At 46.3% G+C, this 15,092-nt stretch overlaps 1 protein-coding gene and 1 non-coding gene across 2 annotated transcripts; both read left to right on the top strand.

The window, feature by feature from the left end:
* The first annotated feature begins 2,479 nt into the window (after positions 1 to 2,479).
* trnae-uuc lies at positions 2,480 to 2,551 on the top strand. Its single transcript has one exon. It is a non-coding gene; the product is annotated as a tRNA-Glu (tRNA).
* Positions 2,552 to 6,198: 3,647 nt separating this feature from the next.
* LOC122774665 lies at positions 6,199 to 10,431 on the top strand. The gene is made up of 2 exons (XM_044034134.1): positions 6,199 to 7,266; positions 10,036 to 10,431. Exons 1-2 carry the CDS (start codon positions 6,199 to 6,201, stop codon positions 10,429 to 10,431), a joined length of 1,464 nt encoding a protein of 487 aa, XP_043890069.1.
* The last annotated feature ends 4,661 nt before the right edge of the window (positions 10,432 to 15,092 follow it).

Raw genomic sequence — 15,092 nt, 5'->3', positions numbered from 1 at the left:
TGTGTGTGTGTGGGTGTGTGTTGGGAGTGGTCGTGTGCTGGGGTTAGGATACGGTTTAGCAGAGGAGGAGGAAGTCGAGATGAAGGTGACGTTCATTACACGCTCCGGTGCACACACACATAACCCTGGTTCACACACACAGCCCATCAATTACACACACACAGGCTGGTTTCCATGACTTCAGAGGACATTGCATTGACTTACATTGACATTTTCCCTGGAGACCTTCTCTAAGGTCAGATGATCAGCTGATCTCGGAGGTTCTGAAGGTCAGAGGATTTCAGGCTTCCGTGGTTATGGAATAACGCAGAGCCCGCCTCTCAGTGTTGTTTTTACGTGCATGTTAAAAGTCCGACTGTAGTCAGACTAAGACAATAATTCAGTTTTCTTAATGTCATTTAAACACGTTAGTCCGACTAAAATCGAGCTAGTCTTAGTCAGACTAACATACCTGGATAATGCTCCTATATGGATACGCTTAGTCGGACTGGAGTTGGACTTGGTTTTTGTTTTCCTGTGATGTAAAGGTCAACAGGAACCTGATTCAATACGCACTAGCTGACAGAGAGATACAGCGCCACCTCCAGGGGGAGTCAGACGTACACAGCCATTTATACTCCATGGAGATTCGGCAAGTTGTCTTTGTTTTTTTAAATCTCGCATGAAGACACGCTTGTTGTTTTCCCTCTGCATTAGACGCATTTTGAGTTTACAAAAGCAGTTTACGATGAATGAATGAATGAATGAATGGATTGCATAAAGACTAGATAGTCCCCATAATGTGACTTTGAAAACAGATTTCAGTCCTCACAACATGACTAATACCTGGAACACATACGCACCTCAACCTTGTCTCCAGCTTTAACCGAAGCATTTATACCGTAGATCGTATCTACATCAGAAAATGGACATTGTCTTTCATTTTTTTGAAAATACCAAAGTCGCATTTAGCCACCAGGGGGCGACTCTGTTGGTTAAGACTTTGGGAAAATGGTTTTAATCATTAGTTTCAGCTCTTCTTCATTAGAACTTGATGTCAAATTTGGAAAGTTGGTCAACATGACCCTTCACACACACACACACACACACACACGCACATGGGCACTCACACACACACTCTCTCTCACACACACACACTCACAAACCTAATTTCCGCTGCATAGTAAAATCTGGACTAAACTAAAAAGTCACCTCACCCCAAAACAGACAAATAAAAAGGAAGTTTGGAGCACAGTTACTCTGTCAGTCACTTTTAGCAGCTTGTAAAAACCTTTTAGAACACACACACACACACACACACACACTTTGCAAGTTTAATACTAAACCTTACACAGAGTCAGGTTTGGTGGTTTTGTTCCACTGCCATACAAGTCTCTAAAAGCAAACAAAACCAGAGTAGTAAATGGACTTGAGTGCATGAACTCAAACATAATTTGATTGCTAAAAAAACTAAAAAAAGTCCAAACATAAAGTGGACAAAAAATTTAAAATACAACCGTCTCAGTGGAAATAATGTTTGGAGGTTCTGTAACTTGTTTCTAAGCCACTTACATACAATATTCCACATGTAGAACTATTTAAAATTAATTCTGGGGGGCGAGTGTTTCTGACGCCTGCTGCGATTATTCACATGATCCATCCTGTGCAAAGGAAACCATCGAGTGCAGGAGCCGGTGGTTGGTCGCCATCACTGCTCGCCTCATTTCAAACACGCTCAGTTTCGTTGAAGTTGACAAATGATTGGCTGTGTCCCGGTGACCCGGGCGGCCCAATCGTCTCAGGACATGTGGATGAAATTGCAGCGCAGATAATGTGTCTCATCATTAATTACCTGCCCCTTCTATCAATATCTCATTACAGTGGCTGTCTGCTGGAGCGAGGAGGAAGATGAAGCTCCTACTGGAAGTCTTTATATCGACGATGGAGCCACTGAGCCGCGATGCCGCCGCTACGAAAGGCGGACATTCTGCTGCCCAAAGCTGTGCCGGATTAATTTCATCTGTTTAATCAGAGACTGTTTTATTCTCAGGATGTAAAGTGAAGGCAATTAATTTTCATTAACCACCTGGGAGGAAAGAAAAAAAAAAAACAGCGGTACACTGTAAAAAACAGCTCTGCTGTTGGAAGAAGTCAAATATTCTTAAATTTGATTTAATTTAGCCAGATTTTGATTAAGCCAAGTTAAGACGTTAACAGTCGAAAAACTAGACAAGAAAATGAAGAAAATTCTGTTACTTAAGAGTGTTTAAAATGAGCATTCTTTAACTTGGTTAAGATAACTTTAGGTGAAATATAACATGTCAATTTTTGAGACTTTGATACAGTGATTCCCAAAGACTGGGTCAGGACCCTCAAAATGGGTCACAGGAGAAACTTTTTGGTCCCCAAACTATTTTTTTTACAGAATTTTCCCAACCTTTCAAGTAAAATTTAAATATAATGGAGAACCAGTAGCATTAGCAGCCTTGTCATAGTATGGTCCCATATGGTCTAGCGGTTAGGATTCCTGGTTTTCACCCAGGCGGCCCGGGTTCGACTCCCGGTATGGGAACTAAGGTTTTGGCACAAGCCAAAGGAATTTGACTTGTGACCAGAAGGTTCTTGGTTCAATCTTGGGATGACAAAAGGCTGGGCTCCCCCTGAGTAAGGCACCACCCATTCCCTCGTTGCTCCACAGGTGCAGGTAAGTGCTTTGTCTGGCTTGTGTGTGTACTATGGATGGGTTAAATGTTGAGGAAACACCACTGTCACAAATTGGTGTGTGTGCAAAAATTGCTCATTATAATTCCAGTAGTGGCAGCAGCAGTTATAGTAGCTGTTGTAGTAGCTTTGGTTACAGTGGTAGCAGTAGTAGCATTGGTAGCAGTAGCCGTTATAGTAGCTTTGGTTACAGTGGTAGCAGTAGTAGCTTTGGTAGCAGTAGCAGTTGTAGTAGCTTTGATTACAGTGGTAGCACTAGCAGTTATAGTAGCTTTGGTTGCAGTGGTAGCAGTAGTAGCTTTGGTAGCAGTAGCTGTTATAGTAGCTTTGATTACAGTGGTAGCACTAGCAGTTATAGTAGCTTTGGTTGCAGTGGTAGCAGTAGCAGCAGTAACAGTAGCAGTGGAAGTTATAGTGGTAGTAGCAGTAACAGTAGTAGCTGTAGTGGCTGTAGTAGTAGCAGTTATATTGGTAGTAGCACTAACAGTAGCAGTAACAGTAGCATTAGCTGCAATAGCAGCCAATCCATCCACAGTCCATTGCTGGGTTTGACTGCTCGCCAGCCGAGTGTTTACAGAGGCAATAGCGTTTAAGTGCTTTACTCAAGGACAGCTGCACTGTCCTCTTGAGAGAAACACATTAATGCAACAATGATCTAACTGCCAGAATAACCAGCCTGCTCTGTGCTTCATACCACAGCGGCTAATGCACTGTCTCTGTCTCCTGCTCGCTGATTAAAACCCTAATGGTGTTTTTGTGTCTGGTCCAAACTTTTGTCTCGCAGAAGGCAGATTCGCTTTTATTGATGTGCAAGGGCCCAGGGTTTTACTTAGATATTAAATAACCAATAATTGTTTCTTCATAAAACCAATCATGTGACGTTACATAATAAAAGGACTGAGTGTCAGCAAACGATAGATTAAAAGATTAGCTTGTCAGTCAGTTCCTAAAATACAGTCACACATGACTGCATTACTGCTTTAACCAAGTGTTAGGGATTTTAAGGTACAAAACAGCGATAATGTTTCAGTGATGCAATTTGTTTTTGTCCTCTAGACCTTACATTTCAGAAGAAACACGTAAGTAGACAACGGTAAAAACAGGCATCGTGTGTGCAGTCAGGGGTTTATATAACAGTTAGTTTAACAGGATTGTTCTGATCACTGATTTAACGTTGTTTTGTGCTGAGAAACTCAAAAATACTGTGGATGAAGTCATCGCTGAGAAGACGAAAGAAACTTGTCTTGTACAATTTACGATTCTAAACAAAAGTATGAACACATCTGTTTCCCAGTCAACTCTAGACGGACGGAGACTTTTGTCCATACGTTTTGTTCATAGCGTACCTTGCAGGGGAGCTAATGGTGATGGACAAAACAAAGCAATAGCACCAGAAATCGTGGGGTTAGTATAGAATATATAGTCCAATCAGTCAGGAAAATGACAAAGCAGAGTCTATATGGGCATTTATGACAGAAATATTGCAAATTGAGATTAATATGAATATCATTACTATTACACAATCCATTGTTATTAATATGGGCATATTGTTGATGCCTGCAACTTGGTACTCGGCTCAGCCCTCTAGAGTAATAGTAATAGCAGTAGTAGTAGTCGCTGTAGCAATAGCAGTAGTAGTAATAGCAGGAGCAGTAGTAGTAATAATAGTAGCAGTAGTAGTAGTAATAATAGTAGCAGTAGTAGTAGCAGCTGCAGTATCAGCAGTTGTATTAGTAGCAGTAGCAGTAGTAGTAGCAGTAGCAGCTGCAGTATCAGTAGTTATATTAGTAGCAGAAGTAGTAGCAGTAGCAGTAGTAGTAGCATTAGTAGCATCAGCTGCAGTATCAGCAGTTATATTAGTAGCAGTAGTAGTAGCAGTAGCAGCTGCAGTATCAGTAGTTATATTAGTAGCAGTAGCAGTAGTAGTATCAGCTGCAGTATCAACAGTTATATTAGTAGCAGAAGTAGTAGTAGTAGCATTAGTAGTATCAGCTGCTGTATCAGCAGTTATATTAGTAGCAGTAGCAGTAGTATCGGCTGCAGTATTATATTAGTAGCAGAGTAGTAGCAGTAGCAGTAGTAGTAGCATTAGTAGTATCAGCTGCAGTATCAGTAGTTATATTAGTAGCAGAAGTAGTAGTAGTAGCAGTAGTAGTATCAGCTGCGGTATCAGTAGTTATATTGGTAGCGAAGTAGTAGCAGTAGTAGTATCAGCTGCAGTATCAGCAGTTATATTAGTAGCAGAAGTAGTAGCAGTAGTAGTATCGGCTGCAGTATCAGTAGTTATATTAGCAGAAGTAGTAGCAGTAGCAGTAGTAGTAGCATTAGTAGTATCAGCTGCAGTATCAGTAGTTATATTAGTAGCAGAAGTAGTAGTAGTAGCAGTAGTAGTAGTAGTCAGCGGTAGTAGTATCAGATGCGGTATCAGTAGTTATATTAGTAGCAAAGTAGTAGTATCAGCTGCATCAGCAGTTATATTAGTAGCAGAAGTAGTAGTAGTAGCAGTAGTAGTATCAGCTGCAGTATCAGCAGTTATATTAGTAGCAGTAGCAGTAGTAGTATCAGCTGCAGTATCAGTAGTCATATTAGTAGCAGTAGTAGTAGCGGTAGTAGTATCAGCTGCAGTATCAGCAGTTATATTAGTAGCAGAAGTAGCAGTAATGTGGCACAGTTGTTGGACTGAGTTCTTCAGAAACTGCTGATGTAGTGGGATTTCCACGCACAGCCATCGCCAGTGTTTATAGAGAATGGTCTGAAAAAGAGAAAATATCCAGTGAGCGGCAGTTTCTCTTGGAGAAAATTGCTAAGATTGTTGGTGCCAGAGGTCAAGAGAAGAATGACCAGACTGTTTCAGAATGATAGGAAGACAACAGTAACTCAAACACCCACTCGATACAACCAAGGTACGGAGAAGATCTGTGTGAAAACCCAACAGAAGACCACACCGGCTGCTCTGTCCTGTCAGTGACTGTACAGAGCATTAAAATAAGAGGGAAAAAGAGAATAAAAATCTTGGGAGTCTGCAGGTCAATGATCTCAAGTGAGTCCCTGAGAAGAGAATATCTGTCAGGCGACTTCTGGGGAAGGATAATCAATTTTCCAGTGTGGCAGTGGGGCTTGGTTAGAGCGACGGCTGCTGGAGGAAAGGAAGGAGTGGCTCAGCCGGTGATCAGACAGCTGGACAGAATCAGGTAATTAGTCAGCTATATAAGCATGTTTGTAACCTGGTTCTGGTCTCTTGCAGTAGGCTGGGTCCTCACACGGACACACAGAGAGAGAGAGAGAGAGAGACTGAGAGACACAGAGACACAGAGAGTCAGACCAGCGCAGCGCAGGAGAGCGCTGACACACCAGCCACAGCTGACTGCTTATGTTTTGTTTGGTTGATTATTTTCAGTTACAATAAACCGATATATTTGCTCCCTCAACGCCGCCTCCTCGTCCTTCCCGAACCCCAGTGAGTGGGAAAGGCTCACAGTGGCACCTGAACAGGGACGCATGGAAGGACAATCTCCGCTGTCGCTGGCCCTTCAGCACCTCGCTGCGATGCAGGAGAGCACCACCACGCTGCAGCAGCAGCAGTCCCAGCTCCTCGCGGACATGGCGGCGTCACAGCGGGACGATCGTGCTCTCCTGCGGGAGCTGCTGCAACGCCCGGCTGCCCACGGCGCCGACCCGGAGCCCGGTCAAGGACGGTCTCCGCCCGTCGCCCTGCAGCGGATGACCGCGGAAGATGACCCGGAGGCATACCTGGACATCTTCGAGGGCACGGCGGAGGCGTGTGGGTGGCCGGAGGAGGAGAGAGCGCTTCGGCTTCTTCCCCTGCTCACTGGCGTGGCGCAGCTGGCCGCGCACAGCCTGCCGGCGGCGGCGCGCCACGACTACACACAGCTGAGGAGAGTCATCCTGGACCGGCTGGGCAGTACGTCGGAGGGACACCGGCGGCGGTTCAGGGGGCTCTCCTTTGAAGAAGCCGGGCGCCCCTTTGCATACGCGCAGCAGCTCCTGGACGCAGCGAGGCGCTGGCTCCAGCCGGGGACCCACTCCGCTGAGGACGTCGTTGGACAGGTGGCGCTGGAGCAGTTCATCGCTGGGTTACCATCGTCCACAGCCAATTGGGTCCAGTGCCACCGCCCGGCCAACATCGAGGCAGCGATCGTCCTCGCGGAGGACCATCTCTCTCTTCCCCGGCGGAGCATGAGGGAGGAGACCAGGCCAGCGACGATCCCTGCCAGCCGTCCCACTCCAGCCCCGAGGAGGAGGTTCCCAGCGGCATCGGCTCCTACACCACACCCACGCACACACACACACACACACACACAGCCGGAGCATGCATCGCTCCGGTCGTCTAATTACCCTCTGCCGTCTTTCCCTCAGGGCCCAGCCTACGTGTCTGATCACCTGGCACCCCGGGGGGCTCCTCAGACGCCAGGGCAGGTGTGCTGGCGGTGTGGGCAGCCCGGCCACATCAGAGCGGAGTGCCCGCTCATGGAAGTGGGGCAAGTGGTTCGGGTTGCCGGGCCGCCGGCCCCCTCCCCCGGTTCGGAAGGGACGTACCGTATACCGGTATGTATACAAGGGGGTACACATCAAGCTCTGCTGGATTCTGGTTGTGAACAGACCATGATCCATCAGCGCTTGGTTCGACCGGGGGCATTGTTAGAGGCATCGTGGGTGAGGGTGAGGTGTGTGCATGGGGATATTCACGATTATCCGGTGGTGGCCCTGGAAATTTGTTTTAAAGGGAAAAAACATAGAGTAAAGGCTGGAGTTAGTACTCGCCTCACGCACCCTCTAATTTTGGGAACAAACTGGCCGGGGTTTACGAGCTTAGCAGGGGAAACCATGAGGGTGCGGTCACGTAAGTCAGGGAAATGTGAGTTATGTGCTGTCCTTAGTGGTGAGGCGGAGGTGCCGCATCCCGACGCTGCTGGGGGGGGGGCACAGATGGCGCCCATGGAAGATTTTCCCCTAGCACAGTCTCGGGATGAGACCCTCCGCCACGCCTTTGACCAAGTGATGAAAATTGATGGTTGTCCGGTTCACCCTAACACAGCACTCTCTCACCCCTACTTTGTTGTCGTTAAAGACCGTTTATACAGAGTGAGTCGTGACGCTCGAACAGGGGAAGAGCTCTCCCAGTTGTTAGTCCCAAAAAGCCGCCGAGAAACGATTTTCCAGGCGGCTCACCACAACCCCATGGCGGGTCACCTCGGATATGATAAGACACTGAACCGGATCATGGCCCGATTTTACTGGCCGGGCATTCGGGCGGATGTAAGTCGGTGGTGTGCATCCTGCCGCGAATGTCAATTAGTCAACCCTCCGGCCACCCCAAAAGCGCCCTTGCGCCCATTACCATTAATGGAGGTCCCTTTTGATAGGCTTGCCATGGACCTCATCGGGCCATTAGACCGGAGCGCACGGGGATATCGCTTTGTGTTAGTTCTAGTGGACTATGCAACACGATATCCCGAGGCAGTACCCTTGCGCAACATCTCAGCGAAGAGTGTTGCACAGGCACTGTTTCAGGTCATCTCCCGAGTTGGGATCCCGAAAGAGATCCTGACTGACCAGGGCACATCGTTTATGTCACGTACACTACGCGAGCTATACGAATTACTGGGCGTCCGCTCAATCCGGACTAGTGTGTACCATCCCCAGACCGATGGCCTGGTGGAGCGGTTTAACAAAACTCTAAAGAACATGATTCGTAAGTTCGTACACGAGGATAGTCGTAATTGGGATAAATGGTTGGACCCTCTGTTGTTTGCAGTGCGGGAGGTGCCCCAGGCCTCCACGGGTTTTTCGCCCTTTGAACTCCTGTTTGGCAGGAAACCTCGGGGTGTCTTGGACCTGGTTAAGGAAAACTGGGAGGCGGGTCCAAGCACCAGTAAAAATGAGGTACAGCACGTACTGGACCTGCGAGCAAAACTCCATTCACTGGGTCAGTTATCACGGCAGAATTTGCTCCAGGCCCAGGAACGCCAACAGCGGCTGTACAACAGAGGGGCTAAACTTAGACAGTTTTCACCGGGAGATAAAGTGCTTCTATTGCTGCCATCGTCTAGCTCCAAATTACTCGCCAAGTGGCAAGGGCCCTTTGTGGTCACACGACGAGTGGGGGATGTTGACTATGAGGTTGTGCGTTCTGACAGGGGTGGAGCAACACAGATTTACCACCTTAACCTCCTCAAAGCCTGGAGGGAGGTGGCGTCTGTATCTCTGGCCACCACGGTGATTGAGAGAGATGAGCTGGGACCGGAGGTGAATAAATTAAACAGGTCGGCGCCGGTCCCCGTTGACGATCATCTCTCGCCGGGCCAGAGAGCAGACGTGGCCTCGTTGCAGCGGCAGTTTGCCGACGTGTTCTCTCCCCTGCCGGGACGCACAAACCTCATACACCACCACATAGAAACTTCCCCGGGTGTGACAGTGCGTTCACGACCCTATCGCCTGCCGGAACATAAGAGGAAAACTGTTCAGGCAGAACTTCAGGCTATGTTAGAGATGGGAGTAATAGAAGAGTCCAACAGTGACTGGTGTTGCCCCATTGTTCTTGTTCGCAAGTCTGATGGGTCAATACGGTTCTGTGTGGACTACCGTAGAGTCAACGAGGTGTCCAAATTCGATGCCTATCCAATGCCCCGGGTCGACGAACTCCTGGATCGGCTGGGCACGGCTCGCTTTTTTACGACACTGGATTTGACCAAGGGCTACTGGCAGATTCCCTTGTCGCTAGAGTCCAGGGGAAAAACGGCCTTCTCCACTCCGTATGGTTTGTACCAATTTGTAACGCTTCCATTTGGGTTGTTCGGGGCCCCAGCCACGTTCCAGCGCCTCATGGACCGGGTGCTGCGGCCTCACTCTGCATATGCTGCGGCCTACTTGGATGATGTCATCATTCATAGTGAGACCTGGGAGCAGCATATGCAGCAGGTGGGAGCAGTGCTGGAGTCCCTGAGGAGGGCGGGGCTCACGGCCAATCCAGGGAAGTGTGCAGTTGGACGGAGGGAGGTACGGTATTTGGGGTACCACTTGGGGGGAGGGCAGGTGCGGCCACAGATACAAAAGACCGCAGCGGTGGCAGCCTGCCCAAGACCCAAGACCAAAAAAGAGGTTAGGAGGTTTCTGGGGCTGGCCGGTTACTATAGGAGGTTCATCCCGGCCTTCTCGGAGCTGACCAGCCCCCTAACCGACCTGACCCGAAAAGGTGCCTCAGATCCGGTCCAGTGGACGGAGCCGTGTCAGCTGGCGTTTGAGAGGGTTAAGCAAGCCCTCTGTGGGGAGCCACTTTTATACACACCTAACTTTTCTCTCCCTTTCATCCTGCAGACCGACGCCTCGAACAGCGGGCTGGGGGCCGTTTTGTCCCAGGAGGTGGAGGGCGTCGACCGCCCCGTACTGTACATTAGCCGGAAGCTAGCTCAGCGGGAGGTGAGCTACAGTACGGTGGAGAAAGAGTGCCTCGCCATACGGTGGGCGGTCGGTGCCCTCCGCTACTATCTCCTGGGGCGCCCATTCACCCTCTGGTCGGACCATGCCCCGCTCCAATGGCTCCACCGCATGAAAGATGCCAACGCGCGGATCACTCGCTTGTATCTGGCTTTACAGCCTTTCCGGTTCAAGGTGATCCATAGGCCGGGGAACCGCATGGCCGTGGCTGACTTTCTCTCCCGCTCTGCGGAGGGGGGGGGGAGTGGGCTAGCGGCCGGCGGGATCCCGGCCTAAGTCGGGCGGTGGGGGTATGTGGCAGTGGGGCTTGGTTAGAGCGACGGCTGCTGGAGGAAAGGAAGGAGTGGCTCAGCCGGTGATCAGACAGCTGGACAGAATCAGGTAATTAGTCAGCTATATAAGCATGTTTGTAACCTGGTTCTGGTCTCTTGCAGTAGGCTGGGTCCTCACACGGACACACAGAGAGAGAGAGAGAGAGACACAGAGAGACCCAGAGACACAGAGAGTCAGACCAGCGCAGCGCAGGAGAGCGCTGACACACCAGCCACAGCTGACTGCTTATGTTTTGTTTGGTTGATTATTTTCAGTTACAATAAACCGATATATTTGCTCCCTCAACGCCGCCTCCTCGTCCTTCCCGAACCCCAGTGAGTGGGAAAGGCTCACATCCAGGTTGTCACCAGCAGCAACTTTGAATTATTTAAAGAACCAGAAAAGAAACAGTTTGTCATTTTCTTGCGTTGTTCAAACCTTTTACGCTGCCACGTCAAATTATTCTCCACACCACACACACACACACACACACACATTCTTGAACAGCATCTGTAGTGAGGACACTGGTTTGTTTTTGCTTTTCCATCAATGAAAGTACCTGGTACCCGGTGTTTTCTTCTTAGTTCCTGCTCTGACGAGGTTCCAAGCGAGCTGAGCCGATACTAAAACGTCAGCAGACTGTTGGCCACTGATTGATCAGAGTATCGTTACTGGAAGAGTCATGAGAATCAAACCGAACAATGCAGAACTGTAGTAAAAAGTTAAAAAGTTAAAAATCCCTGAAAACATTAACGTTAATCTCCAACATATAGCAAAGGAAATGTCTAAAATGTCAATACCAGAGGAGTCTGGTGTATTTAGCCACAGCAATCAATCGTGAGCTGAATCACAACAAGTAACGGAAAACTATACCAAACGGAGTAGAGCCGAGTCGAGCTGGAATTGTATAGTGGAAAAGCGCCAATAGACGTAATGCCTTCCCCAGCCCCCTAGACCACCCTTAACTAACCCTTGACCCCGTGTTATTCAATCCAGGTCCTCTGGACCCACTGCCCTCCATGTTTGTAAGCCATCTGTTCTATTTGGTTTCCATGAGGAATAATAACAAAACAACCGGCCCCAACCACTTTTTTGGTACCCTTCTTGGAGTACCAGAGTAATGGTACGGTATGGTTGATCTAGACCCACGACAATCAGCTGATTGAGTGACCGAAAAGCAGCACTCCTTTGCGAACCTGCTCTGGTACAACGCCGAGCCACGTATCTCGCTGACGCAGCCATCAGGGACATCGTAGGCGGGTGCTACCAAGTAAGGGTAACTGTTGTCAGGGGAGAACAGTTACCCTTACTGCCACCGCCACTCCAGCACACCTGATTCAAATGCAATGGTCGTTATCAGGCTTCTGCAAACGCTTGATGACGCATTGACCTTTTGAATCAGGTGTTCTTGGAGCAGGGAAACATCTAAAACATGGAGAGCAGTGGGTGCACAAGGACCAGGATTGAGGAAACCCTGCCTTAACTTAACTGGAACCTAAACCTGACCCCAAAACTAACCTTAACCTTTTCTTAATTTGAGCTGCGTTGAAGGACAATTTTGAAACTGCGATTGAAGACTTCAAAATGCGATCTGGAACTTTACGCATAGGTTTGGAAACGGCATTCTGAGAACCCTGAAATGCAGTTTTTTGGAAATGGGTCCCAGATTGGGAAAATCTTGCTTCTTCTTGTAGAAAAACCACTACCCTTCTTTAGGGAAACGCAAATGTCACAGTCCCACATTTTTTTACACACTTGTCTTCTTCTCTGTTTTTGTTGTAGCAGCGTTACAGCGCCACATACAGGCCTGGCATAGACACAACATGTAATGTATATGTTGTGTATATACTGCATATATGTATACAGTGTATATGTACTGTATGCAGTGTACATATATATGAAAAAGGAACAGAAGAATACATTTACAGGGACCTGCATGGAATTAGAATGCCTTTATTTACATTACATTAAATTTACATATTCTTTTGTGTGGTGACTATAAATGACAAGTGACAGGATCGCCGTACTTGTTGCATATTAAGTTTCAATTTTGGCCTCCTGGGGCAGCCTTGGTTTAGAACAAGTCATTCTCATATGACAATTAGTTGAATAAGCAAAATTAAGTCTTTCACTGGTTTAAAAATCGTGGAGGAGGAGGACGAGGAGGATTCTGTGAAAATGAAACCAGCGTCTCTTAATCCCTCTCAAATCCTCTACTTGTACACTTACTGTATCAATGCGGCCTCTGTTTCTCCGTCCAAGAATCCAAATGACAGAATGTGAGGGAGGGAAACAGAGAGCTGTCGCCGCGGGCGACTGAGCAGAGGATTAGGCTTCATTGTAGTGAAGGAAAAGTGAGAAATGAGGAGCAGGAGGACGGCGTTTTTTTCCCCCTCTCGTCTGGAGGATTATCTCTCAGACCTGCTGTCTGTTCCTGCGCACACTTCCTCTCAGCGCGGCTTTGTCGTCTTTGTCAGCTGCCGATCTGAGAGGAATTAAAACAAGTTCCACACTTAACCGACTCACTGTATCTGAGTCTCCAGTGAGTTCATTAGTGTAATTAACACGAAGCACAACAAGGATCGTTCTCCGTTCCTCGGCAGCGGCGTTGACTGTCTGTTTTCAGTGCAGTGTTAATTTACTCAAAAGGAAAAGTTGTCTTTTAATCTCATTTGAGTCCAAGAAGAAACTAGGCAATCATCTTGAATTAATAAATAAAGAAAAGAAGAATAAAGCTCAAACACTGTTTTGTTTAGATGAAAATAGTCGGTCTTTTTATGTGAAGTAATCTTTACATGTTCCTTTGAAGCGGCAATAAAGAAAAAAAGGCTCTAGTTAAACGGGTGCTTCCAGGGCAAAGGTCATTCACTGGTATCTGCTCTGTGGTGACCCCTCACATTTGACCCCCGGGCTGGGAAACATGACCTACTCTGACTTCTTATCTGACATAAGTAGTCGAATTAGAAATAAGACAAATATTTATTTATATAAGAGAAGTATTTTTTAATTAATTAAGATTTTCTTGTTAGAAAAATAATCCGCCTGTGGGCTATAACGATTAAAACTAGCTTGTAATTCTGCAGCACCTCTGCAGAGAACGCTGGCTGACATGTAATAAATATGTAATTATCACAAGCAAACAAATTCTGTCATTTAAAAAGCCTAAAGTAAGCTGTATTATCCCCTTTAGTCAAATTTAGATACTTTCTTCTAGTGCAAAACCCACAAAAACCATAATTGTAATTGAAATAATGTGTTAATGAGGAAGTTTTTCATGGGTTATTTTTACCCATTCATTTCCTATGGGGGGCATTAAGTTAAATAAGGTTCTCAAAACTCAAACAAAATGCATTTTCTGTTATGTTTTGATAATAATTTAACAACAACCACAATTCGAATCTTAACTCTCAACTTCAGCAGTTCTTCCAAAATGAGGTTCTGCTTCATTAGGACCAGGTTTTGGTCTCCATGAGGTCTACTGGTCCTCGTGAAACAGATATTTTAGCAAGGACTTAGACATAATGCATTCCTTAGCCCTTTACTTTAACCTTAACCATCACAACTAAGTGCCAAACCTTAACCCTTAGCCAACCTTAATCTAACTCATACCCTTAAACCACGTCTTAACCCTTAAAAATCCCTTTAAAGTCGTGAGTCCTCACTTTCCAGAGTCATACCATGCAGATAATGTTAAGATAAGTAAACACTAAGTTCCTTTAAGGTCCTTTAAGGACAGGTTTGCACAGATGTGTAGCAACAGTGTTATGTTAACTGTAAAAACATTGACTTAATTGAGTCGCGTGGGAGAAAGTGGGTCAGGGTGACGGCGAAGAACAGGCGCGCAGGGAAACATGGAAATGAATGAAGAAAGAAACGCAGTTGAGGATATAAATATTTATACAACTCTGTGATGCTAATAAAAGTTTCCCCCGTTTGAAAGAACAGTGACATTTGACACACTGCAGTTTCGACATTCAAATAAAAAACTGGCAGAATTATTGTTTGGAAGTCACAATTCACACTTTTACTGAGTCTGTGCACGTTTACTGTACGTGAAATACACCGTTTCTATGAAAATAAACCAGAATAATGAATTCACCGTCATTTCTTCGACCTCGAATTTTCATAGTTTGTTTAACTGACAATCGATGTTTATATTAACTTTCATCCAGCGTTTGGTCAAATCAGACCAAAGCTGTGTAAATGTGTGAAGACTGTGGTTTTTCATCTGATTTCCTCCTCATGGTGCTCTTTCCACACTGAGCACACGTAAATGTAAAAAATATAATCACACATTTGGTTTTCACGGTCAAAAATGACCGCCATAGAAAGTGAACAGGTGAGATTAAATCATGTTTTTTTAATGGTTATCAATGGAAAAAATCTCCCCATAAACATACAATCACCTGCGTAACCACCTATGTAAAATATAAAAGAAAACAGCATGAATTCTGAGATTTTTTCGGGCCATGTAAAAAAATTAAAATAAAACTCCAACTTTTTTCTCAGAATTCTGACTTTAATCTCAGAATTCATTTTTACTTATTTTCTCTTGTAGAATTTATGATAATAAAATAGTAATAAAAATAGTGTGGACACTGAAATAATGGAGGAACCTTGGCTTC

This window comes from Solea senegalensis, linkage group LG9 (genome assembly GCF_019176455.1).
Source record: "Solea senegalensis isolate Sse05_10M linkage group LG9, IFAPA_SoseM_1, whole genome shotgun sequence".
In the NCBI taxonomy this organism is placed as follows: domain Eukaryota; kingdom Metazoa; phylum Chordata; class Actinopteri; order Pleuronectiformes; family Soleidae; genus Solea; species Solea senegalensis.
Note: the sequence above shows the minus strand (reverse complement) of the source record. Positions and strands in the feature narration are given on the sequence as shown.

Coding starts and splice junctions, on each gene's coding strand:
- LOC122774665 (XM_044034134.1), top strand. CDS start 6,199: ATGGAAGGACAATCTCCGCTGTCGCTGGCCCTTCAGCACCTCGCTGCG. Junction 7,267..10,035: donor AAGGGACGTACCGTATACCG/GTATGTATACAA, acceptor TTCATCCTGCAG/ACCGACGCCTCGAACAGCGG.